The sequence below is a fragment of the Diadema antillarum genome, unplaced genomic scaffold (genome assembly GCF_040938485.1).
Source record: "Diadema antillarum isolate AM-2024a unplaced genomic scaffold, OU_Dant_1.0 seq00001316_RagTag, whole genome shotgun sequence".
Taxonomy (NCBI): Eukaryota; Metazoa; Echinodermata; class Echinoidea; order Diadematoida; family Diadematidae; genus Diadema; species Diadema antillarum.
This window is the reverse complement of record NW_027272088.1, coordinates 529026-546586: the sequence shown is the minus strand read 5'-3', so window position 1 is coordinate 546586 and position 17561 is coordinate 529026. Positions and strand designations below refer to the sequence as shown.

Here is a 17561-nt window from a genome sequence, read left to right as displayed (position 1 = left end):
TTACATGCAATGAAACCCTAAAAGGAGTGCTGGCTTACTGCAGTGGAGTTGCCCCCTCTTGAGACTATGGACGCTCTGGTTCCGCAGCGACTTGGGACTGGCGCAGGTGGTGGAGTCGCTGATCCTCACCCGGCTGTTCTTCTCCCACCTCACCATCCAGCGCAGCTTGCAGTCACACACCAAGAACTCGGACTGGAAATCTCTACACATGGATGGACGGAAGGAAGTTGAAAGTGCAAATACAATAAGTCCAGTCAGAGGCATGTCCTGCACTGTTCACTTTGGATATTACATGCCTTTCAAGCATCTGAGATACTTGGGGGGGGGGATCAAAAGGGAGTGTCAACACTGGAAGTAATGACCATTCTCTCCATCTTTTCTTCTGATAAAATAATTAAACATGATAAATCACTGCTACGGTTGGTACATTTTCATATAATGACATCTTACAACAATTTAGCTATCACGTCCAATATAAGATGTGAGGTGGTCTATTTAAAGTACATCTCTGACTAGCAAAGACTGACATATTGACATTCAAAAATCACAGAGTAGTTCTGAGTTTGGTGTCTTGTTATTTTGCCAAGAGTTTCATCATAAGGCATATCACAATTTATCTGATTCTTTTTTTTTAATGCTCACCGTACAGTCCCTTGTTGAACATTCTGCAAACAGAAGGCCAAATTTTGAAACTTGCACAATTTATTCTGATTAATATCCTAAATGTTAAACTTTTATAGCCCCCCCCCCCCCCAACAAAATAAAAGTTGTAGCTTTCTAAACTCTTCGCAGCTCTACTTCTTTCTTTTTTTCTTTGGATGACAGCTGGAATCAAAACAGCAAGTCAAATCTTCAATTAACTGTCCACTATTTCTGCTGCAAGAAATGCATATAAATTGCCTTATATGTGCTGGCCATGCATGTATAAAGAATATCTATAAATACTATCAGATGGAAAATTTGCAGTGCTCTAAGAGTGTGACAGTTGGAGTCACAATTCAAATGATAATTCTACGTAGATCAAACACATCAAATTTCATATTTGAATTAGGAGCTCACTAGGTCAATGACAACCTAGAATGCTTTGCACAAGGGGCTGCTTCAAGATTCTTCGCCTTTACCTACCGCTTTGTACATGTCAAAAGTGGGTTTACTCTGCTTCCATAAATGTCATTCATTAAAAGAATATTACGTTTTGGTAGATTGCAGACAGGCATAAAATCATCTGCCATAATACCTGATATCTAGGGCATAAATAGCCATGCATCTTTCCCATTTAGATTCTTCAGACCTCGTTGCTGACTGGCTGAATGATGTCTACCGCAATACTTGATATCTCATGCATGAGTGAGCATCCATTTCACAATGATGTCTGGTTTAGAACATTGATTGATGAGTTGAATGGTAGTCAATGACCACATCTGCTTGCACTGTTCTATTTATTTTTTGAATTTTCTCTTTTTTTTGGGGGGGGGGGGGGGGGGTAGGGGGCTGATCAGTCACCTTTTGTACATTCCCCTGACATAACAACCCAATATTTATGTGACGGAGGACATTCACATTACAAATGAAAAATTTATTACTATGTTCATATCTAAATACATTTTTTCATTCAAATTACCTAGACAGCCATCACATATTCATCTAAAGATAATGTAGAAACTTACAACTGAAGATAATTTCTCTGAAGATACATTAAAATAGAAATACTAGATGTATGAGTGGTGTGTGGTATCTTTTTTATTTTCATTTTTTCTTTATTTTAAATCCAAGGCATATCTTATTCAGATGTATGATTAACCAAACGAGCTTTTTACACAGGACTGGCAATATACATCTTACCCTCAAATTGTGTTAGAAGCTAATCGTACTTGAACGAGAGATGAAGATTATGAATTCTTAAAGATGACATCACTAGCATAGCTCATGTCCGAGTACAGTGCACAGAGCCTGAGATTTCACAGAGAAATCATAATGCGGCTATGATGCCACCCAGGAAAAATAAATGAGTCACTGAGAAAACAGAAGCTTATCCACTGAAATACACATCAAACACACTCACACATGCACACACACACACACACACACACACACGTCTTCCTTCAATGCCCCCCCCCAACCTCCTGATATCAACCCCGGCGCCAAACTGTCCGCCTTTCTCCCCATACTGCGTAATGAGGGCTTTGGGCCGGGGGAGAGCTACCCCATTTCATTCGACTTCGGCACCCACCACCTTGCCCCTACTTATGTACCCCTCGAGAAAGGAGCACAAACAAAAGACTAACCAAAATAGGGTAACCAAAAGAAAAAATTATACCTTTGGGCCTTTTTTGCCATTTCAATCTCATTCTAGTCCTCCTCCACAACAGCATGAGCAATTACCAAAAGAAACTGTCTATTACAATCTCCACGCTGACTCTCAACCCACTCCCTCACCCCACCCCTACCAATCATACAAAAAAAAGAAGAAAAGATAAGAAAGAAAATCACACTATGATGACAAAATATGAGGGGATATATTGCAGGGGAAGAAATTCAATGTTTTTTTGCATGTCACTGCCATCATGTAATGCATTACGGAGATTGATGATGGGCGAAAAATCCATCACGAGTCTCACTGGTGTGTTTTGGGCGACATTCAATATTCCAAAACGCTGAGGCAGGTGCATTTGGATACCTGATTAGGAGAGAGCTTCCAAGGGGGCCAAGGTTTTGTTGATGCAAACAAATTTTGACATAAAGTCTGTGCATCTGTGATTGAAATACAAAGTTGAAACGCACACGCAAACAAGAAATGATGATGCTAAGAACGCAGTTACACTGTGTGGTGGTGGGGGGGGGGGGGGGAGTCCGGGATCTTTGTGTTTTCCTCTTTTCTTCTCCTTTCTATCTGTCTATCTATTCATCTGTCTATCTGTCTCTGTTTCTATCCATCTTTCTTTGTATGACTGCAGTTTATATTTCTGAATGCTCTTCAGATTTTTTGCAATCTCAGGAAGTTTTTCTCCTTTTTTCATTCTATGTTAGCATGAACTAAATCGTCCAGAGGCACGAACAGCCACCATCCTGTTTTCGAGTACTTTCTCTTGGTACAAATGCTATTTCCACAGGAAATGAGAAGGACTTTAACACATAATCTTAGAGCAATCCTTAACACTTAGCCTCAAGAACTACTTACACTTTAGACAGCTCCGTCAGCCGCTCAAAGGTTGCCTCAGCGATGGTCGAGATCTGGTTGTGCGACAGTATTCTAAAGGGCAAACAAGAAAAAAAAAGAAAACAATACGCTCATATCATGCAACACCGCTCTCCTACGTGAATGCTATAGAACTGACTTTCATCATGTTGATATGGCTGAAGGCATATTCAATCACAGGCAAAGAATAGATTAACTTCTCTACAATGTATTACTACTTTCACAACATCAAAAAGAAAAAAAAAAGAAACGACACAGCAACAAAATTTTCCAGCAATCCTGAGCATATAGCATAAGAAGACAGATTCATTTTCTTCTTGCTTTTCTTTTCAGCGCATACATTAGTAACTGTCAGCGAGATTCCAAAGAGCAATCAGGGATATACTTGTGTGTGTAATGTGCAACTTGATAGGCCCAAAATAAGATCCCAACCAGGGAGGCTTTTGTATTCCATTGTTAACCCATTGAAGACTAGTCTTGAGTATACTTGCACAGGTGTCTATGGGAGATGCATGTTACAGCAAAATCAGTTTGTCCTCAACGGGTTAAAGACATTAAGAGAAATTTCTACTTTCAGGAAGACTCCTCCAAAATCAGTGAGACTTGCCAGCTCTGGTGATACAGAAAACTTGCATGCATGTCAACAGGTTAAGAAGGAGGCACTGAACAACATTCTCAAAGAGTTCGTTAAAGTCTCCCAGCACCTAAAAAATTAATGAATTGCTAACTCTCAAAGTCTGCACTTTAATTTCTGTTCTCCCTGCCCTGTCCTGCTGTCACACCACAAACTTGACATGTGTCAGTCTGGTGTCATGTTCAAGCTGAATTGAGTTAAAGGTGAGAGGGCCTACAAAAAAGAAACAATTACTGTTCTACAATAAACGGGACATGACTCTGACCTATACTGTATCTTTGCACACTTGGAAAGATGCAGCAGTAACATCATGACTAAGGGTGCGTTTGAATGCTCTCCTAAAGCGTACTGTACCATACCATACCCAAGCCAGAGGAGCACTCAAACGCTCATGAAGCGTATAGTACCTTACTACAAAAGTTGACCACTTCTCGGGACACTTCCCAATGTGCTCCAAAAGCATAGAGTAAGTGCCAGAAGTTGGCATGAGAAGAATGCATGTAATATACAGTATGTCATAAAATAAAGAGTTGATTCTCTTTGTTAGGGACACCTGTAAGAAGTGTATTCCTAAAGCTCGCCAGGTGCATGACATTGTTGCTACAAAACATATGACCCCCTCTGACTCCAGTCCAAAAATAACTCATGAGGTATGCTTTCTCCAAAGAGTACTCAAATGCTCCAAATCTGGCATGGTATGGTATGGTATGGTATATTATGATTTGGTTCACTTTGGTTCACTTTTGAGTGCTTAAACGCAGTCCAAGTGCTTGCTTCTAGATGTCATTTGGCTCAAGGTACATTTATTTCTCAAACCAATCATCAAGACATCAAGCAATGAAAACAAGAACCTGCATGTACATTATACAAAACAACAGCAATAGAAATCCACACGTTGCCAACTACATCCTTGGATCATATTCTGTCTACTCACTTACAAACAATTCACAGTGATGCTCGGATGGCTATGCGGAAAACCATCATGTCATATTCATCCCTAACATTACACTATTGTCTGAACGATACGTGGGTATTCAGCCATGAAAGGGATTAACGTCTCAATTGGAGTGTGCTTGCTGTATTCACATCACAGAAAGATCATACTTACAGAGTTGTCACCGAGCCCAATCCAATGAACATGGTATTGTTGACACTTCCCAGCCGGTTGTGAGACAGATCTCTGCAGAAGAAGAAGAAGACAAATAGACATTCAAATGAATAGAAACAAAAAATAAAGCAGAATATGTTAAATCAAGCTAAAATTTGCATGCAACAATAACTATCTGGGGAAACACCATAAAGATAGATGCAAACCTGAGATGAGACACTAGTCATTTGACAGGAGATTTCTGCAATGACTTGTCAAGGAGAGGCAAAAACATGTGGTGCACATTACAATACATGTACATTATGATGGTTTGTCAATCAAATTAGGATACAGAAAAAAGAGAACACTTTTTTTGTTATATTGATCATATTTCCCTGATCTCTCATTAATGTACAAAAACTACACTCTACATGTGCAATGTAAATGAATCATTGGCTGTAATCACATAAAGACTGTTAACTAAAAATCCAATTCATGGTTTGGGGTGTGGGTGGAAATGTATTATGTACAAGGAGGTGACAACTGTAGATATGTCCACTGTAAATGATAGATTCTTAAACACTAATGTATAATAGTAATGGAAATGTTTTTGCATGCTTAATCAAACAGGTGACACTTTGATATACACATTGCAAGAATTAATGTTGAAAAGGAAGGAACCTTGTGACGTATCTGTCCCCAGGATCATTCACACTCACAAAAAATACAAGTTTTCCAATTCTGTGAAGCTTTACTTGATATTTTTTGACTGTACATGCATTGCACAAAACCCTGAGATCTCAACTCCCAACCTGTTCTTTGATTTTGCAAAAATGTATTGAGCTTTCAACACTAAGTTTTCTAATAAAGTGTAAAATCTGGTGGCATGAAATCTCATGGAGTATTGTCCATGTATCACTACTTGCAAGTTCCTGTGGGACTGAGAAATGCTCACAGCAAGCTGGGGACCAGGGAAATATTAAAGTCAGTTCAACCGGTGCATTACATGCCCCAGAAATGCCATGAGGTTATGAGGAATTGCAGTGTTTTCATTGGGTGTGAACATGAATGAAAACATGTGAGCTCAGAGTCTGTGGCCCTCCCCAGGGAGAACGGCCCTGCATCTTCAGAAAGCGAAGACGGCAAATGCTTAACCCATGCATTGCTGATGGGGAATACCGTTAGTTGCCGAATGTATTGAATCTGTGAGCAATTTCCGTATCTTGCACGCAAATTTGAGTCGTCTGTGCTGTGTACATTTCTGAGCAGCATATTATATAATTGTATTTGTCAGGTATCCATATTTCATAATTTCTTTCTGCTACTTTTATTAAAATTCGTGAAGAACATCGAAAAATTGATCAGCATGCATAGTATTACACATCACCATTTCGTGTTTGTTTGTTTCTTCTCCCCATTACTGAAGCACCCTTCAGATTGTTTTGGAATCCTGGCCATGACTCGACAAGTAAATCTTTTCTTCCAGCCATACTGCTGCATTAGGATGCCATAGTAAGCCTAACATCAACTATCTGAATTCTCGAGACTGCTCCCATGCCGACATGGCTTTGCTGCGGCGACAGCGAGTGCAAAGACAAGCCACTTTCGCACCACCGGTGGGAAGAATGAAAAGTAGAAATTCATCCTCCTTGCAGGACATGAGAATGGAGAAGGATTTGAATGCCAGTGGCAAACTGATATGAGTCTGAGCACCAAGAAGACCGCCATATCACGCAAGGGAGCTAGATGGGACCTTTCCCACTCCTCCTTAAAACACTGTTTACCTTGTATGTTTATCTTATCCTCTTCCTCTTCACTCACACCTTGCCACTCCAATCAAGTCCGGTTCTTCTAACTCAAAAGGCAAACTTGAAACCGAATCACTTTTCTCCGAAACACATTTTTCAAGTCAAGTGGGGCCAATTGCGGTTTGGAGGTGTCTTCTGTTTATAACATTTGAGTTTTGGTTCATCCTGCAGTTGTAGTCTGAATGGCTTTACTATAGATATTAATGCGATATCGAGGCAGGGCCTACAACGTGTACATTGACCTTGTAATCACTTTTGTCATAGTGCAGGTACATGTACCCTACATGGGTATGTACTCTTACTTGTGGGTATGTCAAGAGTTGCCTTTGGTTGAAAGCCACTGAGTTTATGGCACAGTTACTGTAAAACAAGTAATGTTCGCGTGCATTTTAATTTCATGAAATTTGCAAGAGCCGAGTTTTGCGAAATTAAAATGCACGCTAAAGATCTTGTCTACACTACATGCACTGAATGTCAGAGGCAACTCGCGAAAATTTCATGATGCGAATAAGGCCATTGGCTCTCATTTGCGAAAATTTCATGCCGCGAAAATATTGCGTTTTACAGTACTGTCGTGTGGGATATAACTCACACTTTCATAGGGGCTGACAAGAAGACTCACATTAATGTCTGAGCACTTACAAACATGATTTAAAACAAGTTCTTTCCATCAGTGTGAAACATCCATTTATCTGTGTGTGTGTTGTGTGTCTCTCACTCTCTCAAGCACACACACTGGAACACACTCAACACTTTCCCCGAGATGAAGCAGCAGTGCTGACACCAATATACGATTCCGTCTCGTTAGTGAGCAGCAGGGGATGAGGACGCAAAGATCAATACCAATGAATTATCCTCCCCGCTTACCCGACCTTGGAGCCGTTTTCACTTCCTCAGGTCTCTCCTCCATCTTTCTCGTCCACCTCCTCCTTCTCCCCCCGCCCCCCCCCCCCCCTCCCCCATTGCTCCAGAATGCCAAGCTTCCACAGCCCTGGAGTCAATTTTCCTTGGCTTTGCCCCGGAAGAGTTGTGAACATTCAATTCCCTTCCTTTCCCCGTTTGCTCATCACCCTTCCAGGGGGAGAGGGAGGAATTAAAGCCAGAGGCCCTTGGAGCTGGCAATTACATCTCCCGTTGCCACGGTGAGAGGAGGGGGAAGGTGTGGGACATCTTGGCTCTGATTTTTTTTCTCGCTCTCGATGCCTCTCGTATCCGACATCTTGCCCCCGTCAATCTGTAATCCGACTGACTCATGCTCCTTGCCAAACAATTATTGATTTGTCCAGCTCTGAGGCCCGGGCTGCCGATTGAGCTTTGGGATGCCATCCAAAAAACGGCAACATTCTCAGCATCTTCATTCCCATTTCTCTCTCTCTGTCTATACAGATTTGCCCTCAGCCATTTTCCTCTGTATCTTTATCCATTTCACTTTCAAAACTTACATTTTTCCCCTCCTCGAATCATAACAAAAAACCCTTTGGTCATTTTATTTCATCTATTCCTGATTCACTGTCCTTCCTTTAATTGTTTCAAGCTTCTCCTGCTATTCAAGATCATCATCACTTGCCTATCCTGTGAAATTCTGCAAACATTTAGTTTACAATATTGAGACCAACAACAGGACCACATTGTATATCAGAAATGGGGCTAGAGACACATTTCTAAACGCTAGTCTTGCACCTCAATTTTCATCTCATGGTCTTGCCAAAACAATTTCCTCGCACATCCTCTATGCTTGGGGCCACTCATGGAGAACAAGGCATGAGGTTTCCTAAACAAATGTCATGCTAGCTCTGCCAATTCCAGATTTAAAAGGAAAACTATTTCCTACTTTGTTCCTCAAATCGACTTTTATTACTTAAAGCAAAAAAATTAATTGATCATAAAGGAGCTTTTGTTCACAATGATGAGGAAACAATAAGTTATATGATGCACGAATAATGTTCACATTCTTTTATGAATGCCTTCATTCTATTACAAGTCCAATATATAGTATTTGCTTTGTCTTGTTACTTGTAACTCTCAGAAAATGATCTCATAGAAAACTGTGGCAATCATAAGGGCCTCATCTCTGGAAAATTGGATTTAAAACTAATAAGATTTCCTTGTGAGCTATGGCAAAATGATTTCATTGCTTTGCAATGGGGTCTATGAATAATGGATTTAATTTCTTTGAAGTCTTGCATAGTCTGGGGAGAGCAAACTGAACATCTCCTCCAAAGGACTTGTCAATGAGGATATTGGTGACTCGCCAAAGTCACTTGTTATCAAAACAATGCTGTAACTTTAAAGGACAAGTTCACCTTCATAGATAGGTGGATAGAGTGAATGCAGCAATATTAGCAGAACACATCAGTAAGAGTTTGAGGAAAATCGGACAATCTGTTCAACAGTTATGAATTTTTGAAGTTTCTGCTCAGTCCCTGCTGGATGAGAAGACTACTACAACTCGTGATGTCACATGTGTACAACGATATAAAGATAATGTAAAGAAAATTCAACATATTTTCACTTTTCTCGCATAACAAGAGAACACTTGACTTGCCTCTTTCAGAAGGCAGGGGGAATAATATTACCCTTAATATAAGTCAGTGACAAGTCAAGGAAATGTGCACTTTTTTCAAAAAATAAAATTTTATGAATTTCTCTTCATATTATCCTTATATCGTTCTACGCATACAACATCATACACTGTGGTAGTCTCCTCATCCGGCAGTGACTGTGCAGATACTTTAAAAATTAATTACTTTTGAACGGACTGTCAGATTTTCCCCAAACTTTCGCTGATATGTTCTACTAATATTGCTGAATTTACTCAATTCACATGTATATGAAGGTAAACTTGTCCTTTAATGATGGCAGCTCCTTTGGTATTCATCTTGATTATAATGACACACATGAATATATATATATATATATATATATATATATATATATATATATATATATATATATATATATGTATATATGAAATATATAAATCACCCAGCAGATTACATTGGACAGAAAATTTCACGTATCAAATCTTTTGATCATATAAATCTCACATGCAGCAGAGAAAGCTCAAGATTTCCTCGAATAATAATCAACATTCTTTGAGTGACTACAAGCATCAAGTTATCTTCTGCGAAAAGATAAATGAATATCTAATTTTTTTTTTTTTCATATATGGCAAAAATATTGCTCCTGATGTGTTTTCAATGCAAATTATTCATTTACAGTTAATGGCAGGATACTTCAGCATCTCAACTGGGGGGAAAACCCTTTTCTTCTCCCGACCCCATGGTTTCTGGTGAGGATTGCTTCCTCACTGTGACAATAAAGCATCATCTTCATTCAAAAGAGGAAAGTAAAGAAAGAAAATAAATCCTATTCATTTTTCAACTGTCATGAACATGAAAGATAGATAGTCTATATTGCAGAATGGATGCAAACACTGCCTTGGTATATTTCCTCTTGTCATCGCTCCAAGCAGGTCTATAGTTACGTTCAGACGGGAGCCCTTAACCTCGAAGTTAGGAAACTTCGAGGTTAGAGCTTGTAGTTAGGGATCGTGAAGACGCACTCGTAGTTAGCAAACCTCGAGGTTTGCTCGATGTTTCGAGCCACGAGAAATCTTATGGTTAGCGCTCTAACCACGAGCCGCGGGGGGTCCCCACTCGTAGTTAAGCACCGTGTGGACACAAAAAACAACGAACTCGAAGTTAAGAGTGACCTCGCCGTAAACTCCAGCCCCCACAATTTCCCTCTGCTTCCGGGTCAACCTCCCAAACGTACACCACAAATACACTACACGTGAAAACCCTATGACGCACGACACAACAACATCATCTTTTCTTCCCATGCTCTTGATCTCTGAAACTGAAAGCGTCGAACTCGCTACTGTATTCTATATTCTTCGACGCTAAAAAAAAAAAAAAAAATGTTTTCGACGAATATCTTCATAAAGGCATAAAGTCATCAGTGCAGTGCTATCTCTGCAGTGTAAGCGAGTCCGACAGGGTTGGACTAAAGAATAAATAGACGCTTTGTTAGATGTGTGGGCTGAAACTTCCGGTTTTGTGGTTTTAACATCGAGTGGGACCCACTCGTAGTTACGGGGGGCAGAAGCTAAACCTCGAGGTTTCGTAACCTCGAGGTTAAGATTCGTCGTGTGGACACACGTCGTAGTTAGGGGCCAAGAGCTAAACCTCGAGGTTTCCTAACCTCGAGGTTAGGACCTGCCGTCTGAACGTAACTTATGTTGGATATGAAACTTTTACTCCACTCCAAATCATAAACCATGATTTTCCAGAAAAAAAAAATCTAAAGCCTATGTATAGTTTCAAAGGTCAACATTTTTTAGTGGTTGCTTTATTCTACAAATGCCTATGTATTCTTGATTGTCGGCTAGAATCAGTAAAGCAAAATTATAAAGATATCAAAAGCCACGCAAACCAAAGAGCACCATGTTCTTCTTCTGTTTTTTAAGGCCATCAACACAAAACTTATATAAACCTGATCCCTGCCTATTATTCCTTTGTTTGTTTGTTGTTGTCTTTCTTTTTTTCTGGGGGGGGGGGGGGGAGGGCTGTAAAATCCTCATGCACAGAACATATTCATGGTTCTGCTTATACATGTAATGCCCATTTGCATAAGAAGGAAAACCGTTGATCTCACTGCCCTCTGTTGTTTTGTAATATGGGGGGGTACATGCAGAATGACAAAGAAGCATGTTATAACATCAACAACATCTCACTTATTTTTCTGGCACAACATTATATTCAAATTGGACAGTTTCATTCTAGAAGCAACTAGAAGAGGCAATTAGAGGAGGCATGTCTTTTTTTTTCTTTCACTACCAATCCCATTAGATGGTTTGAGATGAATTCTGAGCCAAAGCTATTCCAGGGGTATGGGAAAAAAAAAGTGATGCCTTGAGATGAAAAGTGGTGGAGGTTGTGAGGGGGTTCGGAATAGAAGGTAACAACCTGGAAAACTTGGTACATGTATGGTCCACTTTGGGCAAAAAAAAAAAAAATCAGGAAAGGGTACAGTGATTACCACCTCCTGACCCAGTTACATTGTCTGACCCAAATAGGCCTGTATGTGCCTCCAGCCGAATTGCTTCTGAGCTCCAGTAAGAAAAGGCAATTACCACTAATGACACTGATTATGCAAACTAACCAGATGCTCCCTTGAGGCCCGTAACGATGGGAACAGTCGTCATTTGGAGAAACAAGGAGAAGGCCAAAAGGCCAGGAGGAGAAAGAAGAGGAAAAGGAGGAGAAATAAAGAAAGACAGAACAACCAAACAACCAAAACTTTTAGACAGAAAAGCATGAAATCAGAAGGATGACAGTATGGATGACAACAATGATGAGCGTAATAATGCTACGAAGAGAACTGTCACTGACTCAATAATGGTAGAATTTTTCTGCAAATTTCTGCTCATTAACTCTGTATGGTAATCCCAAAAAAGTCTATCATCATTCTTGACATACTTCGACAAACAGAATGAGAACTCTACTGCTGCAGATTTTCTGCGTATTTATCAAACCTCTGTCTTCCGCCTGTCAATGCGTTTTAAGAATGAAAAGAGTGGAATGCATGAATCAAAACTGTAATTGATTTGGAAATCCTTAAAGAGAGAGAGAGAGAGAGAGCAAGCAAAAGGGGCCTAGATAAATGTGCCACCAAGCTGAAGGATAAAGTGACATATTTCAGCTCAAAAAACAAGGATAAAGAAATAAGAATGAAGAAGTTTGCCACAAAATATTGAGGTGGCTGGCAGTGGCTGGGAGGACGAGTATTGATCTAGTGAATGAAAATTGAAGCAGTGCATCTGTCAACACGAAATGACTTCTTATGAAATTCATTATTAGGGATTGTATCGCTCTGATCCTGCCTTTTGCACTCACTGTCTTGTTTTCCTCTCTTTTTATCTTTCTCTACTTTTTGGCACACCACGACTGCATCCTGAAACCAGGGCAATATTCTCGACGATGAGCCTCAAATGTCGAAGACCGCCCAGACTTCTGACGCATCTCTACACTACTCCACATCTTATGTCTCCATCTAAATGAATTTCAAATTTTCATCAGAATTGAATCTGATTTCATTTTCTTCTTCTTTTTTTTTCTCTCTCTCCGTCTCTTTAATATTTGGCAGAGTTCTCATTGTATCTCAACTCTGGACCATATTTTCTGAAAATTGAAAGGAATATCCCAGGCAGCAGAACAATTTGACTCAATCTGCTTTGCTCGGCTTAATCATCATCTTCATCATCCTCATCATCATCAGCATCATCCGCATCATGATAGTGTGGCAGCGTTTCCATGACGAAACTTGGCACAAGATGTGATGAGTGGAGGAAATCAGACATGGCCTGAAACAAGCGACACACATTCATCCATGTTAATGGAGCCACAGACTGCTGATATATTTGATATAAATCATTTCAGTATCATTTGCCCTGGATGAGGAGTTATGGGGATGCAGAAAAACAATGCAGAGATAGACAGGGAGTAGAATTACTTCCAACAGCCTGTAGGTTATAAACTGAGGTAGTCATGAAAAAAAAACACCCAACATTTCTTAAGTACCCTAGAAAAAAAAAAGAGTTTGATCTGTATTTAAAAGTATCCTTCTTGACTTCAGAAAACTACATCTGCTGAACATCAGACTGTGCAATGCTCTATGCTGTATACTTTGTGGTAAACTATACTGTAGGCCCTATACACTGATGTATGCTAACTACACTTGAACAGTGTGTGCTACGATATACACAAAACCATACACCATGCTGTTGACTACACCGTACACTACACAATACACTATGCCATACACTGTGCAGTTCTTTATACACTGTACCATACATGGGCTGTACACTACATGCTGTATAGAATCAATTAGAAACTGAAACATTGGTGCACTACACAAACTGCTGACTCCATCTCTGTATCTAATAATTTATTTCATTCCACGATGAATTCATTTTTTTTTTTTGATATATAATACAGGGCTCATGTTCTTCATCTCACGTGAGCAAAGGATGACATGTTTCCTGTTATCCCCGGTTTAACATAACATACATGTACAACCCATGTTTCCATCATAAAACCAGTTTAGCAATACAGACTTTTTACTCAGTACCCTGCTAAATTCTGCCCTTATACAGCAATCACACACACATACATACATACACACAGATGCTATTGTCCCATACACGTATATGCAGGGTCAAAATATTGATGCTAACCTGCTTTCACAAATTAGTCACTTCGATGAAAATGTCACGAGTCATTTGACTGCTCAAGCGTCATTACGTGGGTAGATGCATATTTGCATCATTTACAATAAAAGGGAGAAAATATGGGGCTGGATTTGAGGTATATCCCTTTCATCTCATGAAAATATACCAATAGAGTTTGAGTTGAAGGTGAATGACTTCTTGTGCAAACACCTTGTTCACACTGGAACTGCAGCTGAATCTTTATCAAAGACTGTCGTTATAAAAATGACTGGAATGGTACTGATGTGAACAGTGCTTTGATGAAAAATGCCCTCCAGTCTTTACAAAAAAAAAAGAAAAAAATGTGCATTATCTTTTATTTTCATCTCTTTACCTCTGAGATACCCAGCTTTATCTGGTCGGTGATTCACTGAGCAAATTTGATTTTCTCATTATCAACAGCTTTGCTCGCTGATAAGGAGACCAGTGGCCAGAGCCTCCCTCTTATGGGGAGGTTTTAGCGCTCGTAAGACCAAATCCCTCGGAGCACCCCTGGGAAGAAGAGCAGCATTGTAGCAACAGGAACTACACAGACTATTATGAGAGAACAAAACGTAAATATTGTGGGCTTTATTCTACCCCCCCCCCCAAAAAAAAAAAGATGAAAACATAATCACAACCATATCTAGGGGAAACATATAATTTTCTCTTCTTCTTTTTTTCAGTATCAATGCTAGATCATTTCTCTCTTTCTTTTTCCGAGAGAGCTCATTCTGTGACTGAAGAAGTGGCTCAAGCCAGCCATCATTTTCTGGAAAGCACTGCAAAAGGTACGAGTGTGAGAGTTTCTTCTTCCAGGAACATAATATGAAAGGGTAAGTGTAGTGGAAGCAATCTTCTTATACCAGGCACAAATGTCTTGCAATCAAATTTCAGACACATGCAAAATAAAAAAGAAAGAAAAAAATGGTAATCAATCTCCAGGATTTCTATATCTGCACCTGCTCTCTGCAAATTCTCAAAAGGGAATTATTGGTAACAGGAATGCACTTAGGCTCCATTCTCCTGGTGCACAAATGAAAGTCAAACACTATCCTACATTCAGCCCTATTCATGCCACGTAGATACCATATTTTTTTCTCTTTTTTAAACATCCTAGCATATAGACCAGGGGGGTGTTTCATCAACGTTTGTCAGCGCTGACAACTGTCAGTGCGGACAATTTCAGCAAAATCCTTGGTTTTGATTGGCTGAGATGCTCTGGTCACTGACTGTTACTATGGTGATTCAAGTTGTCAGCACTGACAAACATTGATGAAACACCCCCCAGAAGATCAGGCATAAATCCTGTATCACAAATCAATTCAACTTGGTTATCTATTCTAGCGTGTTGGATTGTATTTGATCAGATTGTTATCACCTCCCAAGTGGCTTCTATGCAGACTGGCACAACTAAACCAGTGATAAACATAACCCCTGCCATCCATATTGCCTTCTCTACTTTGGCATCCTTGCCATAATCATTATCATTTATTTGACCAAACGGAAATAGAAACATGATGAACAAATTGTAGATGTTCTAAAATGAGGATACATGAACAGATTACAAGGAATGGGGTAACATAGATAAGACTCACCAATGTGGATAAAAGGAATCTAGACATCGGACAAAATGATTTTTAAAAAATGACTACTGTAAAACCACAAATTTCATGCATGCGTTTTCAATTTTGCCAATACTGCGAGAGTCAAGATTCGCAAAATTAAGATGCACATGAAAGTTCTTGTCTACACTGTATGCATTTAATGGCCGCGGCAAATTCGTTAAAATTTCATGCTGCGACAAAGGACATCAGCTCAAATCTGAAAAGAAAAAAAAATTCTTGCTTTAGAGTACAACTTTTCTGCATGTTTCTTCCACGTCAATGCCTCCAAAGCTTCAATCAATAGATGGCAGCAGACATCACATCAAATCATCTTCTATAAACCACTACATGGTAACTACAATGCAGGATGCTACATAAGCACTTGCCCGATTGCCCGGGGCAAGAGAAAATCAAATTCGGGCAAGCATTTTTGAACATTGAGAACAAATGCTTGCCCGAATTGGGCAAGCAAAAAAGTTTTGAAGATACATTTTTTTCACTTATTCCCCCAACAAACCCACAAAATCAACCATACAGAAGCCAAACGATAACGGCTGTTTAGTGATGCAACACATCATTTCAGCAACTTTCCAACACTTACGTGAAGAAGCCCCAATGCATTTCAACGGCAACACATGATCAGACCAAGTTTGCTGTGCTGTTTATTCAAAATGATAGTGTTTTATTGAGTCCTTGACTTAAACATGATTTTCTAAATTATTTCCTTATATTTTTTTTTTTTTTACTTTCTTTTCGGGCAAGTAAAATTACTATTCGGGCAAGTGTTTCACAGCAAATTTGAAAGTCTGCTTGCCCGACTGGGCAAGTGGTAAAATAAAGTTATGTAGCATCCTGCAATGCATTCCCTTAATTGTCGAATGTGAAGACTGCAGCTGTCCACTGAACCATCTCTGTTGGTCCTCTCAGATTCAGGAACCTCCATATTACATTACCATGGCAACATTTGATTACTCACACAAACATTCACTGAACAACCTGGTATTATATGCTATACTAAATAGAATGTGTTTCTGTGTGATGCCATTTAAAAACACCATAGACATGACATTGATATGGCGATACCACAAGGGAGATCAGTCCCCACAAAGGCCATGTCATCCTGGGAAAATATGATATCTGTACATGAATACCTGCCTTATGGAGACTTGTGCTATTTAAGATCTGAAAAGTGAAAACAAAAAATATGAAATGCATGATGTATAACAGATGTGCCAGAACAAACATGGACTATGGATTAATTACTAAATTTATGTATAGGTATGTAAATATGAACATTGTATATATGCATTTACAATGTAAAAACGTGATGGCTTTTGGAATACTGTATATGCCGAGTATTTTGCTTCTCCGTTCAGTACAGGACTCCACGATCGCGAATTCAACCACTCTCGAAATCGTCGGGATTTCCCGATTCGCGAAAATTTAGACTCACGAAATAAATGGCGTATACAGTATTTTCTTCTGGTATTAGTGTAAAAACTATGTAAAACACTCTTAGTATCACATCTGTCATTATTGTCAACACTTACATGTAAGATCATGACAGTTTTGATGAGCCACATATGTCTCAGGGAGGCAAATTGGTGTGTTACATGCACCTCAATAGGTGATTGTTATGGATTTTTACAGTTTTGGTGCCATCATTACTGAATAAGAAGAAGGCTGAATGAGTTTGGGATTTAATGATACAAAAATAGCACAGAAAGGTAATTCGACACTATTTTAGCTTTTCTAGTATAATGAGTGAAGACTTGACTTATCCCCATCAGATGGGGGGGGGGGGGGGGGGCGGGGGATATTACCCTTCTCATACACAAATGCATATCAGCAATAAGTCATGGGAATGTGTGCTTTTCATTGCAAATGACTAAATAGGAATGAATATATATTTATGAAATACAAAGAGAAATACTTGCAATACACTCCACGAGTGGCTTATACGACATCACTATATGA

The 17561-nt window shown here is 39.4% G+C and overlaps 1 protein-coding gene across 1 annotated transcript in view; it reads right to left on the bottom strand.

Annotated features, from left to right (window-relative positions):
• The window catches only part of LOC139708175 (adhesion G protein-coupled receptor A3-like), a 129997-nt gene that overhangs the window by 28991 nt on the left and 83445 nt on the right, over positions 1-17561 (bottom strand). The window contains exons 4-6 of the mRNA XM_071620149.1: positions 4939-5010; positions 3179-3250; positions 39-202 (exon numbers count right to left, since the gene is read on the bottom strand). Of these exons, the coding sequence (XP_071476250.1) occupies positions 39-202; positions 3179-3250; positions 4939-5010 (308 nt within the window). The remainder of the gene's footprint in view (positions 1-38; positions 203-3178; positions 3251-4938; positions 5011-17561) is intronic.